The sequence below is a fragment of the Aulonocara sp. 'chitande type north' Nkhata Bay genome, linkage group LG1 (genome assembly GCF_057382095.1).
Source record: "Aulonocara sp. 'chitande type north' Nkhata Bay isolate Kocher_YH1m ecotype deep benthic linkage group LG1, A_spYH_male_GT1.1, whole genome shotgun sequence".
Taxonomy (NCBI): domain Eukaryota; kingdom Metazoa; phylum Chordata; class Actinopteri; order Cichliformes; family Cichlidae; genus Aulonocara; species Aulonocara sp. 'chitande type north' Nkhata Bay.
The window spans coordinates 37,793,131-37,820,556 of record NC_141344.1 but is presented as its reverse complement, the minus strand read 5'-3'; the positions used below and the strand labels follow the sequence as shown (position 1 = coordinate 37,820,556).

Sequence of the window (27,426 nt, the reverse complement as noted above, 5' to 3'; positions counted from 1 at the left end):
GACAAACTCCAGTATTTACTTGTCAAAAGTTACATATAGTTTAGTTTTCTCTCAGTGCCTCGATGAATCTCCTCCTCAGAGTAACATCTTAGGATGCCTCTGATCCAATGTGGAGCAAACGTCCAAAACAAAAAGCTGCACCTCCACAGAGCCCCTGGAAGTCTTGGAAAGTGGCAGTTTTCCTTACATTATCTTTTCGAAGGACTTTACTATCTAATTTGTGAGGTCACAGTGCCTGTCACCATCTTTCATATACAGTCTATGGATAAGCAGCTTTGTTTTTGCTTGTTGTTGTATTTTCACTTATTCTTCGTTGTTATTGTTTTTAAACTGAATACCGTTATTATTTGTGTGAAGAGAGCTTTCGCTATGTAGCTCATGGCTAATGCTAATGGTGTTTAGTTGTCATAGTTGAGGTAGCTTGATAGCTAATTTGTCAGTGGATTCCATCAGGTTCCCGTCCCGTCCCTCTCCGCTTTGTACGTAATGACGCAGGAGAGCGTCATGGACGGCGTACACTGCGTGACGCGTCAAATCTTCCAACTCAACCGCCGCTTCCTGGCCGGCCCAGGCAGCCGCCTCAGGCCCCGCTCCTCACTGAACCGCTATCCGCTTATTATTGTTATCACACCGACTGAAGAGAGCTCCGCTCCGGCTGCGTGGAGCTGCCGCCGGGATGAGTGGACGGAAAGGCTAAAATTTGCACATCCTCCGCAGAAGTCTCGCCGCTTGGTTAGTGTTTGACTTCTTTTTATTTGTTTGGGTAGTTAAAGGCTTGCAGGGAACTGATTTTTTGTATTTGTCTTCCTCCAATAAGAAACGTTACTGTAAAACTCTAATGGCAGCTAACTCCACGGAGAAGCTCTAAACTGCTTATCACAAGTTTTATTGTCGCAGGAGCTGAGCGCTGCCGTTTTCTGTTTTTATTTTTTGTGTGTGCACGGATATCATCTGCTGCCACTCATTGGATCAACTCTCACAGCCCCATTTTCCTGTCCTTTCACACCCAGCAACATGAACACACAGTGGTACACTCACACATTTATCAGTCTCAATGAAGAAGCTGGAAACCTTCATTACATTTGTTTTAAAGGAGTTTAGATACATATGATGATGGGATTTTTGAGTGGTTGGTTTATTGGCTCTTAGTAATAAAATTGGGAATTTATGTTATTTCATTTCATATTTCCAAATATTATTTTTTTCCATATATATGGATTTATATGTCCGTATATAGGCTTTATTATATGCTTGTCTATAATAAGAATAATAAGTCTAATAAACTGAGTGGTGTGCATTAATCTTGCTATTGTTACAGCAGCGCGGGGCTGAGCGAGGTGCAGCCTGAGGAGCAGCTACTGTGGTGATGGTGTTGGACTTGGGCGCAGTCTTCATGGATCGGGTCGAGGGTGAAAGAAGTGCTGGGGACCTGTTGAAAACAGACGCTCGAGAAGATCCACCCAAAGCTGTTAAAAGGTGCGGCGTCACAAAAAGGGAGACAGTGTCACACAACGGGCTCGCAGCCCCGACGAGCTGCAGCAGCCAGGTAGTACAGAGAAGATCATCAACATCATCGTCATCAAAATGTGGGACTGCATCCAGAACGCCACTCCGGAGGCCCCTCAGCCTGGAGGTGACATCCCAGCGCATGAGAGGGTCTCAGGAGCAGATGGTGGACCGGAGGATCCTACAGCCTCCTTGGCGCAGTGGTACGGCTGCCCCCTCCCCCCCGGCTCGTAGCCTGACCAGCCCCAGCCTGGGAGTGAGTGGCTGGATGCGCCGTAGTGAAAGCACCTGCTCCGTGAACTACTCCCTGGGGCTGCGGGGCAGTAAGGGGCAAATGCGACCGGCCACCTCCCTCCCTCATATTGCTAAAGGAGTGGGTGGTTCAACACTCCCTACAGCCACCAGGCCCTGCCTGCTCGTTGCCCTCAGACCTCTAAACTTGGAGCAGGAGAAGCAGGCTTTCTTCCAGTCTGACTACAAGTATGAGCCTCAGTTTGAGTATGCGCAGCCTGAGCCCAGGAGCGTGCTGGACAAGTACAGAGAAGGCTCGGGTCTCTTTCTTGAACAGGTGTGTCACATTCAACCAGTCTAACAGTCAGCTCTGAGCTCATGAGATCATGAGGATGATGATAATGATGATGATGTGTTTAACTGCAGGCAGTTGGGATCATGGAGTGTGTCCTGAGGAAGTTTGGCTCCTATGAGAACTTTGAGGAGGTGACTGGTGGCAGCGCTCTGCCTAAAAGTCAGGTGTGGGCTGCTGTGCGCAAATACCTGCAGAAAGAGGGCTGTGTGGGGGAGGTGAGTGCAGTAGCCAGATTTCAGTATATCTCTGCTATATTGTGTCCATTGGCTGAATGCTGAAAATGCTGAAAAAGCAAACAACCCCCCCCCCCCAGAAGTGTTTTTGGTGAGACAGTAATGTGACAGAACAGCTGCAGAAGTGACAAGCTAACAGTAAACCTACATCTACAGGATTACTTGAACCCTGTGACTGATTTAGCTGAATGACTTTCCACAAAGCAGCCGATGAGCAAAATCTGATGATTTTGTGTGCGTGTTTGTGTCTCCAGGTTGTTGTGCGTCTATCTGAAGAGCTGCTGTCTCAGGCTGTGATGGTGGTGGAAAGCTGTCGTCCTACTCTGACCATTAACCTATCTGGGGCTCGACAGCACTGGCTGGAGGGAATGCTGAGACATGAGATCGGTGAGCAGATAATAATACGTAAGCTTGGTAGAAGTCTTTCCACATGGTTTCTATTCCCCATAGCAGTTGTGACACAAAGAGGTAATTGATTATTATTATTGTTATTGTTAATATGGCTGACATCATTTATGGTTTATAACAGTGGTCCCCAAATCCCGAGCCATGGAACAGTACCGGGTCTCTGAGTAGTTTGGTACCGGTCCGCGAGAGTTGAGGCTCGGGTGTGAAATTTATGGTTTTCAAACTTTTCATGGTTTTTTTTCGTTAACTCTGTTTCCCCGGGTCTTTCCCGTGTTGTAGCTGTGCGTCTTATTTTGAAAGAAATATTTATGCGTTACCATAGCGACCGGAGAGCATTAAGGGGCAGAGAGGAGGATGTTACTCTCAGTGTTGTTGTCAGGAGGACGCTGCTAATAAAGTTACACATTTACACAGTGAATTCATGTTTATTATTATATTTACAAACTACCACATGTTTTTGTCTCAGTCGTATCATTTTATTTTGCTGTATTTATCCACCACACCGGTCGGTGGCACAAAAAAGGTTGGGGACCGCTGGTTTATTATAAGCTCTAGTCAAATGATTTGATTGAGCTTGAGTTGCAGCTCCCAGAGCAGAAAAATGAAGACTGTTCTAATGTGTCAGAAACTGCCACCAGAGCCTAGCCACGAAAGTGAGTCGGTCCTTAAAGACTCCTGTGTTAAAATACCCAGCCTTACAGCAGAATTAAACATGTGTACACCAATCTATATTTTGGTGTTTATAACAAATTTTCAACTTCATGACAACAGCACGGGGCTGCGTTTTCATACAGTTAGCCTGGCGGTGTCAGAATGGTAGACAACAAACTGACAAATGGTGTCATGCTGGCTATACTTTAATAAATGTCTGTGGTTGAATCAGCAGTCAGTTGCTAAACTTCAAGTGGCCTTGAGGTTTCCATTGATGAAGAATGGACCCACTATCTGTGTACCCCATATACCACACCAAACCATCACTTTTGTTGTTCCAACAGTCTTGGAGGGATCCATCCAATGTGGGTTAGTGTCAGACCAATAGCGGTGATTTTGTTGGTTAACTTCACCATTCACATAAAACTTTTCCTCATCACTGAACAAAATATTCTGCGTGAACTGAGGGTCCTGTTCCAATTTTTGTTTTGCCCATTCTGCAAATTCTGTGCCCCAATCTGGGTCATCCTCATTGAGATGCTGCAGTAGCTGGAGTTCGTAAGGGTGTCATTTGTGAGTAGCTAATATCCTCCGATGTTCGACTAATGCCACTCTCCAGTGACATGCGGCGAGTGCTACGCTGTGGGCTCTTGCTGAATGAAGCTAGGACAGCCACTGATGTTTCTTCATTAGTGACAGTTTTCTTGTGTCCACATTTTGGCAAATCCAACACTGAACCAGTTTCACGAAACTTAGCAAGCGGTTTGCTAACTGTAGCATGGGAGATGGGTGGTCTCGTAGGGTGTCTTGCATTGAAATCTGCTACAATGACCCGGTTACTGCGTTCACCAGATATCAACACAATTTCGATCCGCTCCTCACGTGTTAACCTCTTCGACATGTCAATGACTGTGAACAAAGAGAAACTTGTAAATAACTCATGAAAGGATAAAGTTACGTTGAAACCAAGCACACCATTGTTTTTCTTGTGACATTACCAATAAGTGTGATGTGTCACATGGCCCTCTTCCTATTGAAAAAACAAAAGTTGTATCCAAGATGGCCGACTTCTAAATGGCCACCATGGTCACCACCCATCTTGAGGAGTTTGCCCCCTCACATATACTAATGTGCCACAAACAGGACTTTAATATCACCAACCATTCCCATGTTATTACGGTGTATCCATATAAATGGCCCACCCTGTATATGTATACAAGTGTGCACATAGCACTGCAGCAGACTGCTGAGGATCTGATTGTTAATAAAGTTGTATGTTCTCTATGTCAAATAAAGTTTGAATTGATGGAGCCTGTGATATTGGGAGTTACAGTGTGCCTGCTCCAAACCCACCCATGTCTGTTCAGAGATTTCCTGCTGTTATGAGAATCTGTTCTTCTCACCGGTCTGCACCTTCGTGCTGATTCCTGAAAGAACCAGATTTTTCCCAGATTACAAATTAATCTGCGGGAGAGTTCAGTGTAATGCCCTCATCAGCCCTGGGCTAAAAAAATCACTGTTACTGCATGCCAGTTAGCATGCTGGTAGCATTTGGGTCAAACCACAGTGGTACATCTGACAGAGTGGTTTTTAGATATGTGTTTTATCAAACTACAGTGTGAAGCATGTGCAGACAGCATGGAGGGCCAGCAAAGTGACTGCAGCAGCTTTCCTTCCTCTCAGGCACACATTATCTGCGAGGTGTGAACAACAGCGTGCAGCCATGGGCCACCGCCGAAGGCAGGAAGCAGTTTGGACTTAAACCAGCTAATCCCACAGAGGAGGGCCTGGCCAGCCTGCACAGTGTGCTGCTACGGAAACAGCCCTACCTGTGGCGCGCGGCTCTGCTCTACTACACAGTGTACCACGCCACCAGCATGAGCTTCAGCCAGCTCTTCAGCCACATAGCACGGTTCGTCCAGGACCCGGACGTCCGCTGGGAGTACTGCCTGCGAGCCAAGAGGGGACAGACGGACACCTCGCAGCCCGGTGAGCGTGCACGCACAAACACACACAAGAAACATGTAAAATTAATAGACTTGGCATTTTCCTAGGCAAAACCTATAAGATTGAATGCAATGAAATGTAACAGTATCAGGTTAGGATTTCATGCAGTGATTAACTTTGACTATTTAGGATTTTTTTTCTTCTATAATGAGTCTCTCCTGAGTGGGGAAAAAGCCTAAAATAACCTGTAATATAATAATATGAACACCCAAACATAAAGCCTGTAATCCACAAAATGATCCCAGCGAAAAACTGTGAAAACGTGTTTTCATGATGTTTGTCATATTGAAATGTTTCAGATGATCAAACAAATTTAAATATTAGACAAAGATAACACAAATAAACACAAATTAAACATCAAGTAACTGTGGTGTATCGCATCTTTGGAAGCATTTACGAGTTCAGTTTCCCAGCCACACCCAGGCCTGATTATCGCCACACCTGTTCACAAACAAGCCCGGCTATAAAAGGTTATAAAGCCACGTCTAAAGCTGCCAGATAACATTCTGGTGATCCCCGAGACTTTTGGGAAAATACTCTGTGGACTGATGAGACAAAAGCATGAATTTTGCTGTTTGCCAAAAAATACTCGTAAATACTCTAGGACAGGGGTGTCAAACTCAAATACACAGTGGGCCAAAATTCAAAACTGGAACAAAGTCGCGGGCTAACGTTAATATTTATTAAAATATATTTATTCCTCCAGATATAAGAATGAATCTTTTCTTATGGACTCAAACACGTTTTGCTGAAAAACTGAATATGGAACAAGCAAAGCTTAATACTAAACAATATATATATTAGCTGTATAATACCAGTAGGCCAGCTCTAATAGTAATTTGGTATGGCTTCGCGGGCCAAATGTAATTAGGCTGCGGGCCAAATTTGGCCCGCGGGCCAGAGTTTGACACCTATGCTCTAGGAATTACAAGTAAGCCTGCAGTCTGAGAGCAAAGAGCTCTAACGGGGTGGCACGGTTAGATACGGCCTGATTATTCAAGACCTTGTATGTGGGAAGCCAATACAGGAGAAATCTGCTCTCTCTTTCTAGTCCCTGTCAGGACTCTTGCTGCAGCATTTTGGATTAGCTGAAGGCTTTTCAGGGAGTTTTTAGGACTTCCTGATAGTATAAATGCGCAAACTCGTTTTTTAACATCACTCTGAGACAGGAAGTTTCTAATTTTACATGTTACAAGAAAAATGTTTTTATTTCTTTCAGTGCCACTCCCTATATAGGTTTGGACTTTCCCCTTGATAATAAACACGTTCATTTAGAAACTACATTTAGTGTTTACTTGTGTTAGCATTGTCTAATATTTAAATTTGTCTGATTATCTGAAACATTTAAGTGTGACAAACATACAAAAAAAATAGGAAATCAGAAAGGGAGCGCACACTTTTTTACACCACTGTACACCACTTAACACAGCTAACTACTAGTGCTGTCAGCGTTAATCTCGTCAAAATGACATTAATGCCATGACTGCATTAATGCGGCAAATCTCCGTTAGCGAGTCGCCCCGTGCGTGGGGCTGCATGCTGTCAACGCGTTAGTGTGGTTAGCTTGTTAATGCGGTTATGGCGTTAAGATCTTTTTAACGAGTGTAACGCTGACAGCACTAGTGATTAGCTGTCAAGTGTCAGTGTAGCACTCAACTACACCATGCCTCTGTGGACTGTGGTGGTGGTTTTTTGGTTTCATTAATATCAGTTTAGGGTTCTTTTTCAGCAGAGATAAATGATAAAATGAGAATTATGAAAACCTCAACTTCAATGTTCAGATTGTTCACATTTAAATTTTGGAAATATGTGCAAATTGGCTAATATGTAGATATTATTAAAATCCTATTTCTGAAAACCTAATGTCCCATAATAGTCCTAACTCTTTAGTCCTTGAAAGGCATCCATCCATTTGCTTCCGCTTGTCCTTTTTAGGGTCGTGGGGGGGCTGGAGCATATCCCAGCGGTCTTAGGGAGAGGCAGGGCACACCCTGGATAGGTCGCCAGTCTGTCACAGGGCTAACACACAGACAACCAATCACACTCACATTCACACCTATGGGCAATTAACCTATCCACACTAACTGCATGTCTTTGGACTGTGGGAGGAAACCAGAGCACCAGGGGAGAACCCACGCAAACACGCGGCGAACATGCAAACCACACACAGAAAGATGCCGGCCTGATGGTGGATTTGAACCCAGGAGCTTCTTGCTGTGAGGCAACAGTGCTAACCACCAAGCCTACTTGGAATAACCCTTGAAGTAGAGCAGGGCGATATGACCAAAAATATTTATCACGATATACATTTGAAAATTTGCAATAACGATGTAACTGACGATATAATTGACACGAGACAAAATACTTTACAATTCCACAACTTTATTAGTGTGAAAGACCCCATCAATGTATTTTCACTTAAACAAGCAGCTGTTTTTTATGTGCATTAAAGTTATATAAAAATTTAACAGTGCAAATGCAAATTCCTTGCTGACAGTTTAACCAAAAGGCATTTCCAGTGGAAACTGGGCGACATATCCTCAGCATAACCATGTATAATATGTATAAAAAACAATAATTGCTATAAGAAATTTAATTTGTAGTAAATTCTAAATGCATTTAGGAAATTTTTTACTCACTTTGTCTCTTTCACGATGTTATTTCTCTCTCCAACAACGTAGGTTACAATTACATTAGCATGACCTATTATGCAAATTAGGCAATTACGTCATTTGGCGACTTCTAGCGACTTTTTGGACAGCCAATAGTGATTTTCCTTACTGAGGAGTTGCCAACACTGCGTGAGGCTCTAGACTACAGTAGCCGTAATGCTCTGGCAATCCATCAAGCAGTGCGCCTTCATAGCTTACCAAAGTCGTACTAAAACATTTTTTGACAGATTTCTGTGCGCCATGTACCACATAAAATCGGTTCGCGGTCACTAAGCACAACCAGAATTCATACACAAGGCACACTCTCGATTTTTGAGAAAATTAAAGGATTTCAAGTGCACCTTGTAGTGTGTAAAATACATTATAGAGAAGAAAAGAATATATCGCGATATATATCGTTACCGCACATGCTTCAAATTATACCGTGATATGGTTTTTAGGCCATATCGCCCAGCCCTAGTGCCATAGGGCTCCTTCCATTTCTGAATGATCGCTTGAACAGTGCTCCGTGGGATGTTCAAGGCTTGGGAAATCTTTTTGTAGCCTAAGCCTGCTTTAGATTTCTCAATAACTTTATCCCTGACCTGTCTGGTGTGTTCTTTGGACTTCATGGTGTTGTTGCTCCCAATGTTCTCTTAGGCAACCTCTGAGGCCGTCACAGAGCAGCTGTATTTGTACTGACATTAGATTACACACAGGTGCACTCTATTTAGTCATTAGTACTCATCAGGCAATGTCTATGGGCAACTGACTGCACTCAGACCAAAGGGGCCTGAATAATTACGCACACCCCACTTTGCAGTTATTTATTTGTAAAAAAATTTTTGGAATCATGTAGGGCAGGGCGATATGGCCAAAAATATATATTATACGGTGGCCTTGAGAGGCCAAACGGACTGCAACTTCAGTAAACACTTGTAAAAAGAAAAACGCTGCAAAAGCACACACAACACAATAGAAATGTTTCTGGGGAGACAATAACCGGACGGACCAGTTGCATGAACCAAAACATGTATGTACGGCTGTATCAAAATTCAGCCTTCTGCAGCCTTAAAGTACGCAGCCTTAACGGTCCTCAAGGGCCGCGTACTCAAAGACCGCTGAGGCCGGAAGTGCGAGGCTTGTAGGCTTGTGAAATGGGATGGTCTAGCCTCCGTCGCGCTGCCCAGGTTGCCTAGCAACCATGATACTAACAGCTGGAAACGTTTTATACAGCTTTGTTTGACAGAAATGAAGGAGAACATATTTTGTACATTTGTTTCTACATGAGCTGTGTGTGATGTGATAAGTATCTGAGGCTGAGACCACAGGACTGTAAAACATGATTTTTGGGCTTCATTTCTATACTGAGCAGTCATTTAAGATTAGCTAGTAAATAACAATTAGCTAATGTTGTTCATGAGACTAAAGTCATCTCACTTTGGTAATGTAAATATAATATGGCCAATATTATATTAATCATTATTAGTTATTACAGCAGTGAACATGAACTCTGAGCTTCAGTAAAGATTCAAGTTGCATTTATTTATATTTCCTATCACCTTAAATCTTCACTTAAAGACAAGTATCTTTGACAGTGTATCTATAGATGTATTATATATAAGAGACAAATATTGTTCTTTTAATATGTTGGCATTATTAAATTTGGCTCAATGCTTATATATATGTGTGGAAAAAGCAAATGTGCGAGCTGTAATAACTGTTTCTGATAGAATGAAGAGTAGACTGATATATGAAATATTCCTTTATTGGGTAAGAAAATCAGACCATGTCATAACTGCTTTAAGTCATACAGAATAGACATCAGAGCCGTAAACAGGCTGACGTCTGCTAAATGGGTCAAACTGGGCAGAAAGTCTACAAACACATAACATCCTTATAGAATATGATGTAACACTATAGATCAACTTAGCTCAGAATATATAAAGCATATAAACAATTACAGCAATATGATGCAACAAACACAGCAGTGCTACTAATCCAAAATACTCAAAGCTTCATAGAACTGAAACCAACATTTATTTTTAGCTCCATTCTGCTGCTGATACAAACTTTAGGTTTCTGAACATTAAACTTGTTGCTGCCTTTCATAGTGTGTAACTTGAAGGCCCTGAGTACTTTCTCCCACACTGAAAACACTGGAATGATAAAATTATTTGAACATTACCTAATAAGACTGATTCAGGACAGACAATTAGTTATTTTAAACTTTTCTAGCAGTCCTTCACAAACAGGGGACAGTCTGTCTATTCTCTCCATCTGTCAGCTGCTGCTGGCTCTTCCTCCTCCTCTTCCTCACACACTGCTGAGTTTGTCCTGGTGGATCATCAGGGGTGCAAAGCCTCACAGATGATGTGCAGCAGTGGCTCCCTCAGTCTGTCCTCACTCTGGACACTTGCAGTCGTCACACATGGAAATGAAATGTGTGATAAGCTGCAGGATTCAAACACAAGTGTAACTTATAAACACATGTTCATACTTTTATTCCACAATCAGAGAGAAAGAAAAAAAGAGAGAGAGTGCAGGACAGACAGACAGGTGGCAGTCTTAGGTGTACACACTGCTACACAACAGCACCAGAGAAGGGGGATTTAGTGTTTGTGTTATTACGAGTGTAAACAAGTAGAGTTCCCAGATGGTACAGTGGACACACGTGTGACTGCTGTGATTAAAGCATCTTTCTTTCAGCTTAACGAGTGAACCGTCAGCTCGTTCAAACACACGTTAAAGTCCATTTGGCTCGACACCTCCGAACAGAGGCAGCAATATAACATAGCTAACATTAACAGTGCAGTGAATCTTGCTTGTGCCGTGATATTCAGGACTGCAAACCGAGCAGCATCACTGACTTTCAGCCTGTTGTGTTTGTGGATATATGACTGACTTTAATTATCCATAAAATCATCAGATTCTCTGTAAGATTAAGGTTGACTATCTAACGGCGTATAAAGTAAAGGCTTTAAAACAAAGTAAACACTGAAAGTACAAACATCGCTAATGTCACATAACTTTGCCGGCATGTGGCCAACAGTAATGTTTTAATGTTCTTCATTATTAAACATTTGCACATAAATAAGTGACATAATATTCAGAACTTACTTTTGAAAGTTTACTCTTTGGCTGCTCCGCTTCCACTTTGAAGTGTCTCCCAGTCCCAGTGCACTTGTTAGCATGTTTTGGTTCGTGCAACTGGTCCGTCCGGTTATTGTCTCCCCAGAAACATTACTGTTGTGTTGTGTGTGCTTTTGCAGCGTTTTTCTTTTTGCGGTGTTTTTCTTTTTGCAGGTGTTTTTCTTTTTGCAGCATTTTTCTTTTTGCAAGTGTTTTCTGAAGTTGCAATCTGTTTGGCCTCTCAGGGCCACCGTAATATCACGATATATATTTGAAAATTTGCGATAACGATATAACTGACGATATAATTTCTGCGAGACAAAATACAAATCCACAACTTTACTAGCGTAAAAAAAACCCATCCATTTATTTTACTTAAACAAGCAGCTGTTTTTTTATGTGCATTAAAGCTATATAAACATTTAACAGTGTAAAAGTAATTTCCTTGCTGAAAAGTGGCCTTGCTGTACAAACCTTCATTATTAAAGTACATAAAACAATATAATAAGAAAATAAGCCTTAAAATATATATTTAAATCTCAACATCCTAAACCTTGATCAGCTGTAAAACAGCCTGTTTTAATTTAAGCATTGTTTTCAATAAACTGCATGCTCAAAAAAATGTTTTGTCTCTCTCACATTTCTTTTTGTTGCATGTTGAAGCTGTACTTGGAACCTTGTTAAGATCTAAACATGCAAAATATGATTTTTTTATTTATGTTTTTTCTACATTTTTCAAGTGTGAATTGAATTGGGACTGTATTACAGGTACTGCGCTGCAGTGGTTTGTATCATATCTATCTAATAGACTCCAATTTGTTCATGTAAATGGAGAGTCCTCTTCACTCACTGAGGTTAATTATGGAGTTCCACAGGGTTCAGTGCTAGGACCAGTTCTGTTTACACTACACATGCTTCCCTTAGGCAGCATCATTAGAAGACATAGCATACATTTACACAGCTATGCAGATGACACCCAGCTCTATCTATCCATGAAGCCAGGTAACACACACCAATTAGTTAACCTGCAGGAATGTCTTAAAGACATAAAGACCTGGATGGCCTCAAAGTTTTGGTCATCTTTGCTGCTAAATTCAGATAAAACTGTGTAGGGCTGCAACAATTTGAGTAATTCAAATTATTTAAGTTAAAAAAATTCTCCACCCAAATTCTTAGCTTCAATGCTTCGTTAAATCCGCGGCTGTGTAGTGCACCATTGTGTTAAACACAAGTGAGACCCGGGCCCTATTTCAGGAAGCCGGTTTAGTGCAAACTCTGAGTAAGTATACCCTGAGTTAACGAAAACTCTGGGTTTTCGGTTTCACAAAGCGAGTTTAGATTAATTCCGAGCGAGTTACTATGACGACACACTCCATGAAGCTAACCTGCCCCCTAGCAGGTTTACTTCAACTAACCCTAACTTTCTCCGCCTCTTTGTCGGAAACCTGACTGTGGGAAGTGTCAGACATGGCGTGCCCCTTCCTTGAAGAGCCAGTAGATGTTGAAGCCCAAATTCTCTGCAGAGCTCTCCACCGGGAGAGAGTGATTAGAGCGCGTTCGGACATTTTATCATTTCCTGATGATCTCCTGTGTGAACGTTACCGTTTTTCAGCACAATCTATAATTTATTTGAATAACATCCTCAGGCCTAATATTGCTCATGTGACACATCGCGGACATTCTCTCAGTTCTGTACATATTATTTGTATTGCACTTCGTTTTTTTGCAAACGGGAGCTTTCTGTATAATATTGGTGACGCTGAGCACGTTTCCAAGGCTACCGTCTGTCGGGCAGTCAGGAATGTTACAGTTGCACTGAAACGTCTCCTGTACTCGTTTGTGGTGTTCCCCGATCATAGACCCACAAGATTTATCAAAGAGGGATGCCACAAAATTGCAGGTATCAGGATGAACAAAACTTAATTCATGATGTGGTGATACTTGAACTACTACTTCAATTTTACATTTATTCCCACGGTTCCCAGGCGTGATTGGCTGTATAGATGGCACTCACATTCCAATCATTGCTCCTTCAGTAAATGAAGGAGACTATGTGAACAGGAAGTCTTTCCACAGCATTAATGTACAGGTACATAGTTCCCTGTAGCATTTCAAACTAACAAATTATTTCATTATAGTAATGGATGCTAATTTGTGTTCTCTGCACTGTGAAGATCATATGTGATGCTGCCAACATTATCACAAATGTGGAAGCCAACTGCTCAGCCTCTGTGAGTGGTGGTGGTGGAGGACCCCCACCTGTTTTTCAGGCCTCCGCTTTTTTTCTGTTGGCTATAACGGGTCACATTTGAGCATACAGAGTAAGCAAATATGTACTTGTAATGTGCTCAGATAATTTCAATAAGTGCTTACAGAGGGGAAATTAATGTAGCCTCTAACTGCAATTGATTTACATAGGACAAACAGACCAAGCACTATGGCTCATAATACAATTACACCTTACTTGTTTGGACTATATTTTTATATTTCATTTTTACTTGCTGCCAGGAACGTTGGGGGCCTGTTGGGTTGCACCTGCGCTCACATCACATCACAAAATAAAATGTATAAATTAAAAAATAAAATAAAATATAGTAAAATAACGTGTTAAATGGGTGGAAATCCCTAGATCAATGTTTAAATTAACACTCACGCATTGACTCTGTCGGCTATGTTTTGCCATGCATGCTCCCTTTCTTTTGCAGCTGAGGCTGTGTTACTTTTTTTCCGCAAAATTTGCATGTTATCGGCATATGCTGCCATCAGAATTTCGGCCTCAAGCGCTGTAAAATACATTGACCGCGCCTTCTTTCCCTCCGTCTCCATGGTGACTCGCTTAATCTGTGCTCCACTAATCAGGGCTTTATGTATCCTCGTGCGCGCGTTTAACTTGGGGTTAGAGCAACTCCGCGTTGACTGAACTAATTGTTATCAGCCTTTCTGAAACCGAATATTCCGAGTTGGACAGTTCGGGGTTACTCAACCCTGAGTATCGTTTTTCTCTCTGAGTTTTCTAAACCGGCTTCCTGAAATAGGGCCCTGCAATAGAAACATATTTAGGAGCAACACATGAATAAAAAGTTTGACAACATTAAGTCCACGCAGCCCTCAGTTTTAAACAAGCAGCAGCTTTCCTGTAACCACCATTAAAACTTTACTGGGAAAAAGCCCGAAGGAGTTCTTTGTTATTTTACTCAGCCCTAAAAAATCTCTGAAATATGGTGCTTTTAATGGGGCTTACACTGGATAGCATTACTTTGTCCCCCAGTAACACTGCAAAGGATCAATCAATCAATCAATCTTTATTTATAAAGCACTTTTCATACAAAAAAAAAAAGTAGTACAAAGTGCTTTACATGGTTAAAAGCAGCCCACCCCACCCCACCCTCCAACTCACTCCCCACACTCCAGGGCTGGACTGGGACAAAAATGTGATGTTATTCAGGGGTAAATCCGCAAAGGATTCTGGGAACTTGTGGCAAGAGGTACTAGCGCATGCAGGCTTTCAATTGAACTCAGTTACACAGCGATAAAAAGAAACAGAAAAAATGGCAAGAAGCTGTTGTATTATTAACTGCAATAGCCGGTGTTGTGCCAAAAACTGATTGTCTGCCAAAAACTGATTGCTCGTATTTAAATTGGTATAAGTAACTTGTTGGGCTATAATATGTGAAACATATGTCAAATGCATCCCTCATGGATGACATAAAGTCATCTCTCAGTCTCAATCTCTCTCTGCTGCTCTTCTGTCTCCTCTGTCACAGACTTCTCCACTTTTGATGATAAATCAGCCTGGTGCAACATGTAAGGATTGGCACAATTTGTTAAGATTTTGAGGAGTTTGAGAAACTAACCTTAAGCATAAAATAAAATTTACTATCAGTAACTTCATAGCACCCGCCCAGCAGTATATAAACTCTGTCATGCTAGCTAGTACGCAGTACCAGTTATTCTAAGCGACTGTAAAAAGTCAGCACAACGAAAACAAACTACAACTAAACTTGGTTTATATCTGACACAGATAGACAGCAGGTCATAACTTCTTACCTGAAGTTCAGTTCCTCTGCCACTATGACCGGCGGCCGCCTCGGGTCTCTCCTCCTCTTGCCTCCCCTTTCCCTTATCCACCTGCTGGCCTCCACCACTTGCTGATGTTGCTAAATCTGTGGAAGCTATGCCATAGCTACCGCCAAACAATTCAGTTATTTTTACACATTTGGCAGCGTCTGCCTGAAGGGCTTGTTTCTTTTTGGCCCTAATTTTTTCTGCACCTCCTTTCCTTTTTTTGTTTTCCATTTTCTTTAGTTCGTCTATAAGATTGCTAAACAAGGGGGAGGGTGCATCCGACCTCCTCGGCTGTAATTGGTCCAGCCCAGAGTCGATCATGACAAATCGATCGGCCCATAAAAACAAAATATCGCCATCGGGCATACCGGCCAGTCCAGCTATGCCACACTCTCATTAACATAAACGATGTGAATACACGCATATCCCCCCCTCCCCCCACACACACACGCACACACACGCACACTTAAAGAGTAAAATTGGGCTGGGTACGCATGTGCCAAGTGAAGAAACACTATAACAGGGCCACAGCAGCCACGGTCGATCACAGCCCCGGTGCGCAGAGAGCGCCCTCCGAGGAAACACTGGAGATATGACACAATAGGATATGTACAGGGTAAAACGATAAAATAAATAAGAACGGGATACAATATAAATATAAATAGAGTAAGAAGATTAAAAAATTAATAAGAATAAAATCAATAAATATTAGGTAAAGCCTAAATTAATAATAGAATAACCGGATAGAATAAATAAGCAGAAAATAAATAAACGTTAAGTAAAAGCTAAATTAAAAAGGTGGGTCTTGAGCCTGTTCTTAAAAACATGTACGTTCTCTGCGGCCCTGAGCTCCTCCGGCAGGCTGTTCCACAGACGAGGACCATACCACTGAAAAGCTGCCTCTCCGTGAGTATGTGTCCTGACTTTAGGGGCAATCAAAAGGCCAGTACCAGAGGACCTCAGGGTCCGCGAGGGTTCATATGGTAAAAGCAGATCTGAGAGATAAGAAGGCCCAAGACCATTAAGACATTTAAAAACCAATAAAAGAACTTTAAAATCGATCCTGAAACACACGGGGAGCCAATGCAGCGATTCTAAAACCGGTGTAATGTGGGCCCGCCCTCTGGTCTTCGTCAGCACACGAGCTGCCGAGTTTTGTAAAAGTTGTAAACTTGAAATATTCTTTTTAGGAAGACCAGAGAGCAGGGCATTACAGTGATCAATGCGACTGGTAATAAAAGCATGCATCAACATCTCTGTGTTGGCCCGAGAGAGAATAGGGCGGACTCTGGCTATATTTTTTAGATGATAAAATCCAATTTTGGTTACATGTTTAATATGTGGGATAAAATCAAGCTCAGAGTCAAAAATAACACCCAGGTTTTTCACTTGTAGCGAAGGACATAGTGAAAATGCCTCTAATTTAGACAAGAGTTTCTCTCTCTGAGCCTCGGGACCGATGATTAAAACTTCAGTTTTGTCCTGGTTAAGCTGTAAAAAGTTTTCTGCCATCCAAGATCTTATATCCAAGATACAGTTAAAAAGGGCATCCATTGGTCTGGTGTCATCAGGAGACACGGAGATGTACAGCTGCGTGTCATCAGCGTAACTGTGAAAGTTCACTCCATGCCTCCTGATGACACCGCCGAGAGGGAGCATATACAAATTAAAAAGTACGGGGCCTAAAACCGACCCTTGAGGCACACCACATGTCATTTTATGGGTCTTAGAGGAGCATGTATCCATACTCACCATAAAAGTTCTGTCTGAGAGATAGAAAGTGAACCAGTTGTGTACAGCACCAGAGAGGCCCACCATGTGTTTCAGTCTGTTTAAAAGAATAGCGTGGTCTACTGTATCAAAGGCTGCGCTTAGATCCAGTAGCACCAGGACTGAGAGCTTTTGGGAGTCCCAGTTACATCTAAGATCATTTAAAACCTTTAGGAGAGCTGTCTCTGTGCTGTGGTTCACCCTAAATCCAGACTGGAATATCTCCAGGATCTGTCTATCATTTAGAAAATCAGTAATCTGAGTAAAAACAAGTTTTTCTAAGATTTTACTTAAAAAAATCTTAGAGAAACTTGGAAAAACTTAGAAAATCTTAGAACTCTTGGAGTTCTTTCTGACCAGGATATTTTCTCAAGTGTGTGTATCAAACAAATATGTAACTGCTTTCTTCCATTTTATGGAATATCTCTAAAATGAGAAACATCCTGTCTCAGAGTGACGCTAAGTCTTCACCTTACAATATAAGTACGTTGAGGCAACTGTTGTGGTTTGGTGCTATATAAACAAAATTGAATTGAATTGGAAAAAAAGATTTAATTGTGCAACATGACAAATAATCGTAATTGAAAAGTTAGAGGCTATTTAAATCCTGTAAGCATCATTTTACAAGCTCTTCTGTTAATCTCGCTAAATTAAAGAGCTAAACAATCAGAAGTGTCAGTTGACCTTTAAATGAGCAAATCAAAGTGAACTCAAAACTGTAATCTGTAACTTTGATTATTATTTTTGTATATTTCTGTCTTAGGTTGCTTCAGCAAAGATCAGGTGTATCTGGACGGGATCCTGCGGATTCTTCGGCATCGAAGGACAATTGACTTCAAAATGTTAACTTCTTTAGGCAAGGTCAGTCAGACTACCCACAAAAAAGACTTAGAATTAGATTCAGAAGTATTAAATTAAATCATACATGGCATTGAGCTCCCTTCATTGTGTTGCAATATGTGATAATATGTACACTCTCTGCCCTCCACATGGTTTCTACAGTTTGGTCAGAAGTATTGAATAAATGTAAAACTCAAGGACTGGGTACATGAGTTGGAGTTTATGTTGAATGTGGTCCCCCATCTGTTTTGGGGATAACCACCTCAACAGCTACCAACCACCATGCTCCTTGCAGCAGCCTGGAACCCTGCAGAACTAGGCACCAACTCTTTATCCTCTCAAGGATATTTGAGGGTGCATGGCAGTTTGCACATTCAGTTCACATATGTTCTGTGGACTTGGAGAAAGCATTCAACCACATCCCTCGGAGTGTCCTGTGGGGGGTTCTTTGGGAGTATGGGGTGTCCGGCCCGATGCTTTGAGCCATTTGTTCTCTGTATAACCATTGCTCCCCTTTGTCACTGATTCTGTTCATAGTTTTTATGGACATAATCTTTAGGCACAGCAAGGTGTTTGAAGGTTTCTGCTTTGGTGGCTAGGGCAGTACGGTGGCATGGTGGTTAGCACTGTTGCCTCACAGAAGGTCGTGAGTTCGGTTCTACTATCAGGCCGGGAGCTTTCTGTGTGGAGTTTGCATGTTTCTTCCCCGTGTTTGTGTGGGTTTTCCCGGGTACTCCGGCTTCCTCCCACAGTCCAAAGTGGGGATAGGTTAATTGGTAACTCTAAATTGCCCATAGGTGTGAATGGTTGTCTGTGTCTATGTGTTAGCCCTGCAACAGACTGGCAACCTGTCTAGAGTGCACCCTGCCTCTCACCTTTAGACAGCCGGGATGGGCTTTAGCCCTCCCACAACCCTGACATAGATGCTATGGTGCCTTCAGAATCTCATGTCTGCTTTTTGCAAGTGATGTGGTGCTGTTGGCTTCATCAGGTGGTGGCCTCCAGCTCACACTGCAGCGGTTCAAAGTCTTAGGCCATGGTTCTCAGTTACAAAAGGGTGGAGTGTCTACTCATTGCAGGGATAAATTGCTGCCCCAAATGGAGTAAGCTTTTTATCCATTGAACAACCAGCTTTGATGCATGGTTGGGATCATTGTTTTGTGGAACATCCTGTTGTTTACAAGAGTCAATCACGTAGCTGAAGATCTGAGGTGAAGTTCAAGAAGTGGGTGGTAGTCCTACTCCTTCATTATATCATCCTCTTTATGCAGTGTACCACTGTCAGCAAAATAGCTCCAGAGCATAATGCTACCACCACCCAGTGCAATGTTCTTAGGTTTGAAAGCCTCGCTTTGCTCTTCCAAATATATCTCTCGTCATTGTTGGCAAATAACTCGGTCTTTGTATCGTCTGACCATAAAACGTTTCCCCAGTAGGTATTTGGCTCGTCCATGTGGGCAGCTGCAAATTTCTATATAAAACTTGCTTCACTGTGGACAGCGATCCTGGTTTTCCACCAGTTTCCAGTTAATGGTAGGCTTGAGCCTGTGTTGTTCATGAACATACTAACCAGTTTTCAGTCATTTGAGGGTACATATTGAAAAAAGTGTGGGAGCAGTGCTTTATGTTTGGACGGTTCATGAGTCCTTTCTCCCTTGACATTTGTAGGTGTCTTATGAAGATGTGGAGAGACTCCGACATCTGGCAGTGCTCTCCAAAACTAGAATCCCGCATTTCATGCGAGACCAGGAGCGGTACCTGCAACATCTGGACCACATCATCACCATCAATGAGCTTGAGGATTCAACTCTGGAGCACCTTCTACCGTGACCATCCCACCCAAAGAGAAGAGGAACTGGAGGATCTTCAGACTCTACCATGTGGTGACCCAATTCTTGCTTAAGAGATCCAGTATTACTGATGCTTTATTGGAGCAATTTTGTTTTCTTAAAACTTGAATGACATGAACAAAAGGGACATACACACTAACACCTCTATCTACATTTCACCTGTGTCCAATGCATGTTTGTGTGGCTTTTCCACAGAGCCAAGTACAGTTTCTGTGCGCCGTCGCCTTTACTGCTATTATGAAATTACCTCAGTACTAAAACTTTATGATGTAATCAACTTTATATATGTAAACTCACTCATAATCACAGAAATGTTCACAATCACAAGCTTTATTTATGCAATTATTTAAGTTTTTCTTTTTTTTACTTTGAGAAAACAGACTGAATGTTTCTGGTATTAGCTTTATATGTTCTTTTTTAGACTGCGTTGTTTTTATGCCTTTGATTATTTGCATTTTAAAAAGAAGACACCAAGGACACATTTCAAAACTGAGACCATGAATCTTAAAGATATCAAGTGCCAGCAGACTCAGTCTGACCTTCCACCAGGGATAATTAAAATATCAGTGTTATTAAGAAGATAATCAGCTCTTTTATCACTGTCTTAACAGTGTCCTTGGTGGTCTTTGATTATCAGTATGCTACTGTGATGTGTGCCCGAGACCCTGACCCCAACTCCACCCCACTGCGCAACAACCAAATTTTCCTTTGAAATGTCAGAGGAATGGTTGGACATTTTGGGTTGCTTACGTTTATTGAATAACTTGCAGAGTTATATTACGATTTATAGGATTGTCATGTCTTTGTAGTTAAACCGCTTCTATGCTTGTGTTAAAGAAGGCAAATAAGGGTTTGCTTACCCTGAGCTGAGTCTGTCTAAAAATACTGTATTTCATTACTTGGCACATCAGCCTCATCAGTCTGGTTTTTGCTATGTGCTAAAATTACAGTCTTTTCTAAACAAACAGTAAAAACGTCCTGGCCGGAAAAATGAAGTCACTGCAGAACTTGTGACAATAGGTCTCTGTTTTGACCTCTGCAAACACTTTGCTGCTGAGCTGATGGGCTCAGTCACTCGTTTGGGGTCATAAATGCAAACTAATTAGGTCTGTAAATCTTGGTCATACCATAAAAATCTATATCAAGTGAGTCATGACAACAAAGTCCCTGATATTTCAGTTGAGCTTTGCAATGCTGCTTAATACCTTAATGACTCATAGTTAGTCCTGTGGCCAGGAATCACGATCTTTATTCCCGTTGTAGCAGTGAAACTGAAGCTCAGTTCTCTCGGTGCAAACAAAGAGTCACACAAAAAATTACATTTAAGTTACAGTTCCAGCCAGGCTAAACGTTCCCCGATTAGTGTGTCGCTGTTGGTGGCCTTTAGCTGTGGCTTTATATTTAACGTAGTCTTTTCTGTGATGGAATCAGTCTCTTATGACTCTGCAAGAGAGCAAATGTAGGTATTTCCCCTAAAAGTCTGTCTTTATTGGAAAATGTGCTGAAGTAACATTTTTAATACTGTGTTGGGCTTTTTGAGACCGTCTCATCCAGACTGAGTCTCTTGTTAAGGAGGAAACAGGGGTGTAGTGGGTGTGCCTTAAATGGGTGTAGCGCTCATCTGCTGTAGCTAGCCATGTGTTTTGTAAGCTGCTTTTATTGTGTTTGACACTTCAAACTTTAGATGTGAGTCATTTTGGGCCAAGCTGTCAGTCAGCACAGAGAAACCAGAAGAACCAGGTCACAGCAGCATCACGACACTAGCCTTGAGTTTTTAACTTGAAGATGAAAAGACCGGGCCAACATGTGAACTCTACAAACACGGTGCATTTTAAACACTTGGATTTGAAGATCAACATGTAACCCAATTATATTCTGCTGTGTTTAAGTTTTTAGCCATGTGATAAGCTGATATTTAAGATCTGACCTTAACGGCAGCCTGGTTTCACCTAAACGAATGCACCGATTTATAAACGCACGAATGTTGCAGAAGTGTTATTTTGTGGAAAACAACTTGAATTTCCAGTTTATTTATTAAAATGTACATACACTGTTTCTGGTCTGTTTCATGTTGCACATCACTCACCAGGACAAACCAAACTCTAATCAGGATTTTTAATTTTTAATTCAATTCAATTCAATTTCTTTATTGTCCCACAAGGGGAAATTAGTTTAGCAATTCAATTCAATTCAATTTTATTTATATAGCGCCAAATCACAACAAAAGTCGCCTCAAGGCGCTTCATAGATACAGAGAAAAACCCAACAATCATATGACCCCCTATGAGCAAGCACTTTGGCGACAGTGGGAAGGAAAAACTCCCTTTTAACAGGAAGAAACCTCCGGCAGAACCAGGCTCAGGGAGGGGCGGCCATCTGCTGCGACCGGTTGGGGTGAGAGAAGGAAGACAGGATAAAAGACATGCTGTGGAAGAGAGACAGAGGTTAATAACAGATATGATTCAATGCAGAGAGGTCTATTAATACATAGTGAGTGAGAAAGGTGACTGGAAAGGAAAAACTCAATGCATCATGGGAATCCCCCGGCAGCCTAAGTCTATTGCAGCATAACTAAGGGAGGATTCAGGATCACCGGGTCCAGCCCTAACTATATGCTTTAACAAAAAGGAAAGTTTTAAGCCTAATCTTGAAAGTAGAGATAGTGTCTGTCTCCCGAATCCAAACTGGAAGCTGGTTCCACAGAAGAGGGGCCTGAAAACTGAAGGCTCTGCCTCCCATTCTACTTTTAAATACTCTAGGAACAACAAGTAGGCCTGCAGAGCGAGAGCGAAGTGCTCTAATAGGGTGATATGGTACTACAAGGTCATTAAGATAAGATGGGGCCTGATTATTTAAGACCTTGTATGTGAGGAGCAGGATTTTGAATTCAATTCTGGATTTAACAGGAAGCCAATGAAGGGAAGCCAAAACAGGAGAAATATGCTCTCTCTTTCTAGTCCCTGTCAGGACTCTTGCTGCAGCATTTTGGATTAGTTGAAGGCTTTTCAGCGAGTTTTTTGGACATCCTGATAATAATGAGTTACAGTAGTCCAGCCTGGAAGTAATAAATGCATGAACTAGTTTTTCAGCGTCACTCTGAGACAGGATATTTCTAATTTTAGAGATGTTGCGCAAATGGAAGAAAGTAGTCTTACATATTTGTTTAATATGTGCGTTGAAGGACATGTGCTGGTCAAAAATGACTCCAAGGTTCCTCACAGTGTTACTGGAGGCCAAGGTAATGCCATCCAGAGTAAGAATCTGGTTAGATACCATATTTCTAAGATTTTCAGGGCCGAGTACAATAACCTCAGTTTTATCTGAATTAAGAAGCAGAAAGTTAGCGGCCATCCAGGTCTTTATGTCTTTAAGACATTCCTGCAGTCTAACTAATTGGTGTGTGCTATCTGGCTTCATGGACAGATAGAGCTGGGTGTCATCGGCATAACAGTGAAAATGTATGCTATGTCTTCTAATGATGCTGCCTAAGGGAAGCATGTATAATGTAAACAGAATTGGTCCTAGCACTGAACCCTGTGGAACTCCATAATTAGCCTCAGTGTGTGAAGAGGACTCTCCATTTACATGCACAAATTGGAGTCTATTAGATAGATACGATACAAACCACTGCAGCGCAGTACCTGTAATGCCTACAGCATGTTCTAATCGCTCTAATAGGATATTATGGTCGACAGTATCGAACGCTGCACTGAGGTCTAGCAGGACAAGCACAGAGATGAGTCCACTGTCAGAGGCCATAAGAAGATCATTTGTAACCTTCACTAAAGCTGTTTCTGTGCTGTGATGAGCTCTGAAACCTGACTGAAACTCTTCAAATAAGCCATTTCTCTGCAGATGATCTGTTAGCTGTTTGACAACTACTCTTTCAAGGATTTTTGATATGAAAGGAAGGTTGGAGATTGGCCTATAATTAGCTAAGACTGCTGGGTCTAGAGATGCTTTTTGAGTAAAGGTTTAACTACAGCCAGCTTGAAGGCCTGTGGTACATAGCCGATTATTAGAGATAGGTTGATCATATTTAAGATCGAAGAATTAATTAATGGCAGGACTTCTTTGAGCAGTTTTGTAGGAATGGGGTCTAAAAGACACGTTGAAGGTTTGGAGGAAGTAATTATTGAAGTTAACTCAGAAAGATCAATTGGAGAAAAAGAGTCTAACTTAACATCAATGGTACTAAGAGTAGCTGTAGATAATATTACATCTGTGGGATGATTACTGGTAATTTTTTCTCTAATGATAAAAATTTTATTTGTGAAGAAGTTCATGAAGTCATTACTAGTTAACGTTAAAGGGATGGTTGGCTCAAAAGAGCTCTGACTTTTTGTCAGCCTGGCTACAGTGCTGAAGAGAAACCTGGGGTTGTTCTTATTTTCTTCAATCAGTGATGAATAGTAAGATGTTCTGGCTTTGCGGAGGGCTTTCTTATAAAGCAGCAAACTTTTTCTCCAGGCTAAATGATGATCCTCTAAATTTGTGACACGCCATTTCCTCTCCAGATTACGAGTCATCTGCTTTAGGCTACGTGTTTGAGAATTATACCACGGAGTCAGGTACTTCTGATTTGAGACCTTAGTTTTCACCGGAGCTACAGTATCCAGAGTCGTACGTAGTGAGGAGGTGAAATTATTAACAAGATAATCGACCTCTGTTGGAGTAGCGTTCAGATAGCTGCTCTGCTCTGTGTTGGTACAGGGCATTGAAGATGATAACAGTGGGTGGATTATATTCTTAAACTTAGTTACAGCGCTTTCAGAAAGACATCTACTTTGATAAAGTCTACTCTCCACCGCTGTGTAATCAATTATTGTAAATGTAAATGTTATCAGGAAATGATCAGACAGGAGAGGGTTTTCAGGAAACACTGTTAAATGTTCAGGTTCGATGCCATATGTTAAAACAAGATCTAGAGTGTGATTAAAGTGGTGGGTGGGTTCTTTTACATTTTGAGAGAAACCAATTGAGTCTAATAACAGATTAAATGCCATGTTGAGGCTGTCATTTTTAGCATCTACATGGATGTTAAAATCACCCACAATAATTATTTTATCTGAGCTCAGAACTAAATTAGATATAAAGTCTGAGAAATCAGACAGAAACTCTGTGTAAGGCCCAGGTGGACGATAGATGATAACAAGTAAGACTGGTTTCTGAGTTTCACAGCTGGGGTGGAGAATGTTAAGCATCAGGCTTTCAAATGAATTAAAAGTCTGTCTTGGTCTTTCATTAATTAATAGGCTGGTGTGAAAAATTGCTGCCACACCGCCCCCTCGGCCTGTGCTTCGAGATTTCTGGTAGTTAGAATGATTCGGGGGTGTTGATTCATTTAAACTAACATAATCATCCTGCTGCAACCAGGTTTCTGTAAGGCAGAGTAAATCAATTTGTTGATCAATTATTAAGTCATGTACTAACAGAGACTTGGAGGAGAGAGACCTAATATTTAATAATCCACATTTCACTGTTTTACTCTTTGGTTCAGATGTGGATACTGTATTGTTCTTTCTTTGTGATTGTTTATGTTTAAGTTGTTTGTTGCTGGTTTTTAGTTTTTTTTTTTTTGTCTGTTTGGAAGCTGACACAGTCTCTATGGAGATGGGTTTTTGGGGGGGTAGCAGGAGGAGAGAAGCTGCAGAGAGGCGTGTAAGACTGCAACTCTGCTTCCTGGTCCCAACTCTGGATAGTCATATTTTGGGGGGTTTAATAAATTTGTCCATATTTCTAGAAATGAGAGCTGCTCCATCCAAAGTGGGATGGATGCCGTCTCTCCTAACAAGACCAGGTTTCCTCCAGAAGGTTTGCCAATTATCTATGAAGACCACATCGTTTCTGGGACACCACTCAGACAGCCAGCAATTTAAGGAGAACATGCGGCTAAACATGTCACTCCTGGTCTGATTGGGGAGGGGACCAGAGAAAACTACAGAGTCCGACATTGTTTTAGCAAAGTTGCACACCGATTCAATATTGATTTTAGTGACCTCCGATTGGCGTAACCGGGTGTCATTACTGCCGACGTGAATTATGATTTTACTGAATTTAGCAGCAGGATATAAATAAACAGAACAATACTATAAAATAATAATGACAATAATAGTGATAGAAAGTCCAAGGGCAGTTATTTGCCATTGAGGAGACAAGCCCTGAAATTTTGCTAGCAGTTTTTAGCAGAAGTCCCAACCGATTCTTATTCTTCACCGTCAGGTTACCAAACCAGGCAGCGATACAAAAGGACATCACAGATTCGATAAAACTTCTATAAAACAAGGACAACATCTCAGATGAGACATTAAAAGATCTCATTTTCCTTAAAAAGAACAGTCTTTGTTGAACTTTTTTAGTAGTGGCATCAGCATGAGATTCAAAACACAGTTTATGGTCAAGTACCACACCTAGATATTTATAACTCTCAACGATCCCAATATCGGCAGTTTTAATGATAGTGGGTGATGAGCTATAAGAGGACTTCCTAAAATCAATAATCATGTCTTTAGTTTTTGACACGTTAAGTGAAAGGAAGGACTCATCACACCAATTCACAAAATCATCTACAACCTGTCCATGGCCTGACTCGCCCCCACAAGAAGACTGACGATTACTGTGTCATCACCAAACTTCAGGATGTGTCTGTTCGTGAAATTGCTGCAACACTCACTCGTGTACAGAATGAACAGAAGGGCAGAGAGGCAGCATGCTGGGGTGATGCAGTAGAGGAGGAGAGCACATCAGAAAACACATGATTCACCATCACGCATTGTGACCTATTAGTCAGAAAATCTGTCACCCAGCCGACCAGACTAGTGTCAAGCTTGAAATGATTGTAAAGCCTGTCAGCAAGTAAGAAGGGTTGAATTGTATTGAATGCCGATGAAAAGTCAGCAAATAATAATCTTGCATGTGGGTGGGGGGCCTCAAGATGCTTATACAAGAGATGCAGGAGTGTGACAGCAGCATCCTCCACACCTCTCCCTGCTCTACAGGCGAACTGGAAGGGGTCAAGATGGTGTTCAACATACATTAAAATCTCCTTCTTAATTATCTTCTCAAATGTCTTCATCACTAAAGAAGTCAGAGCCACAGGCCTAAAATCATTCAGTGCCTCAGGAGAACTGCCCTTAGCAACAGGAACAATGACAGCATGTTTCCAAATCTTAGGTACTGTCTGTAGCTCTAAAGAAAGTGAGAAGATATAGTGAAAAATCCCACTCAGCTGATCAGCACAAGTTCTCAGTACCTGTCCACAGATGTTGTCAGGTCCAGGACTCTTACTTTTAGTGTGTCTAAAGAGATTAGCTACCCCCTCTCATCAATACAAATTGATGGGGGAGTGATGGTCTTTTCCCTCAGTGTGCTGGTCTGCCTAGAAGTCAAAGTTCTCAAAACGAAGGTAAAAACTGTTAAGATCGTCTGCCAGATGTTTGTCAGAGGTAAACCCCTCTAAGGTAATATTACTTTTACCTTTCGTCTGTAGCCCTGCCATTGTTTTCATACCAAGCCAAGCTCTTTTGAGGTTGTTACTGCTGAGTTCTGCCTCAATCTTATTTCTTTACCTCATCTTGGCGATCTTTATTGCAGCCCTCACCTCCTTCCTCAATATTCTCATAGTGGGAACGTCTCCCTCGTTAAAAGCAATTTCCCTCTTAAGAATCAGATCCTTAATATCTTTAGAGAGCCACGGTTTGTTATTAGGGAAAGTCTTAAATTCTCTG

General features: G+C 41.6%; 1 protein-coding gene across 5 annotated transcripts; it reads left to right on the top strand.

The window, feature by feature from the left end:
- The first annotated feature begins 507 nt into the window (after positions 1-507).
- Positions 508-22,241, top strand: kiaa0895l. 5 transcript variants are annotated; one of them, XM_086295155.1, is made up of 8 exons: positions 508-732; positions 1,319-2,074; positions 2,164-2,307; positions 2,580-2,712; positions 5,068-5,373; positions 17,773-17,870; positions 19,286-19,382; positions 19,518-19,660. In XM_086295155.1, the coding sequence occupies exons 2-8, from the start codon at positions 1,367-1,369 to the stop codon at positions 19,526-19,528; spliced, it is 1,497 nt and encodes a 498-aa protein (XP_086151281.1). In that variant the 5' UTR covers positions 508-732; positions 1,319-1,366; the 3' UTR covers positions 19,529-19,660. The 5 variants fall into 5 exon arrangements, with proteins under 5 accessions (XP_086151281.1, XP_086151272.1, XP_086151262.1 ...); XM_086295146.1 differs by lacking the exon at positions 19,286-19,382 and having other exon boundaries at positions 19,518-22,241; XM_086295136.1 differs by having other exon boundaries at positions 1,322-2,074; positions 19,286-19,659.
- The last annotated feature ends 5,185 nt before the right edge of the window (positions 22,242-27,426 follow it).

What these genes read in the sequence shown, in the direction of transcription:
- kiaa0895l (XM_086295136.1), top strand. Translation starts at nt 1,367, where the DNA reads ATGGTGTTGGACTTGGGCGCAGTCTTCATGGATCGGGTCGAGGGTGAA. An exon ending in CGGGTCTCTTTCTTGAACAG is followed by an intron (nt 2,075 to 2,163) that starts GTGTGTCACATT and finishes GTTTAACTGCAG; the next exon opens with GCAGTTGGGATCATGGAGTG. An exon ending in TGTTAACTTCTTTAGGCAAG is followed by an intron (nt 17,871 to 19,285) that starts GTCAGTCAGACT and finishes TTTCCCCAGTAG; the next exon opens with GTATTTGGCTCGTCCATGTG.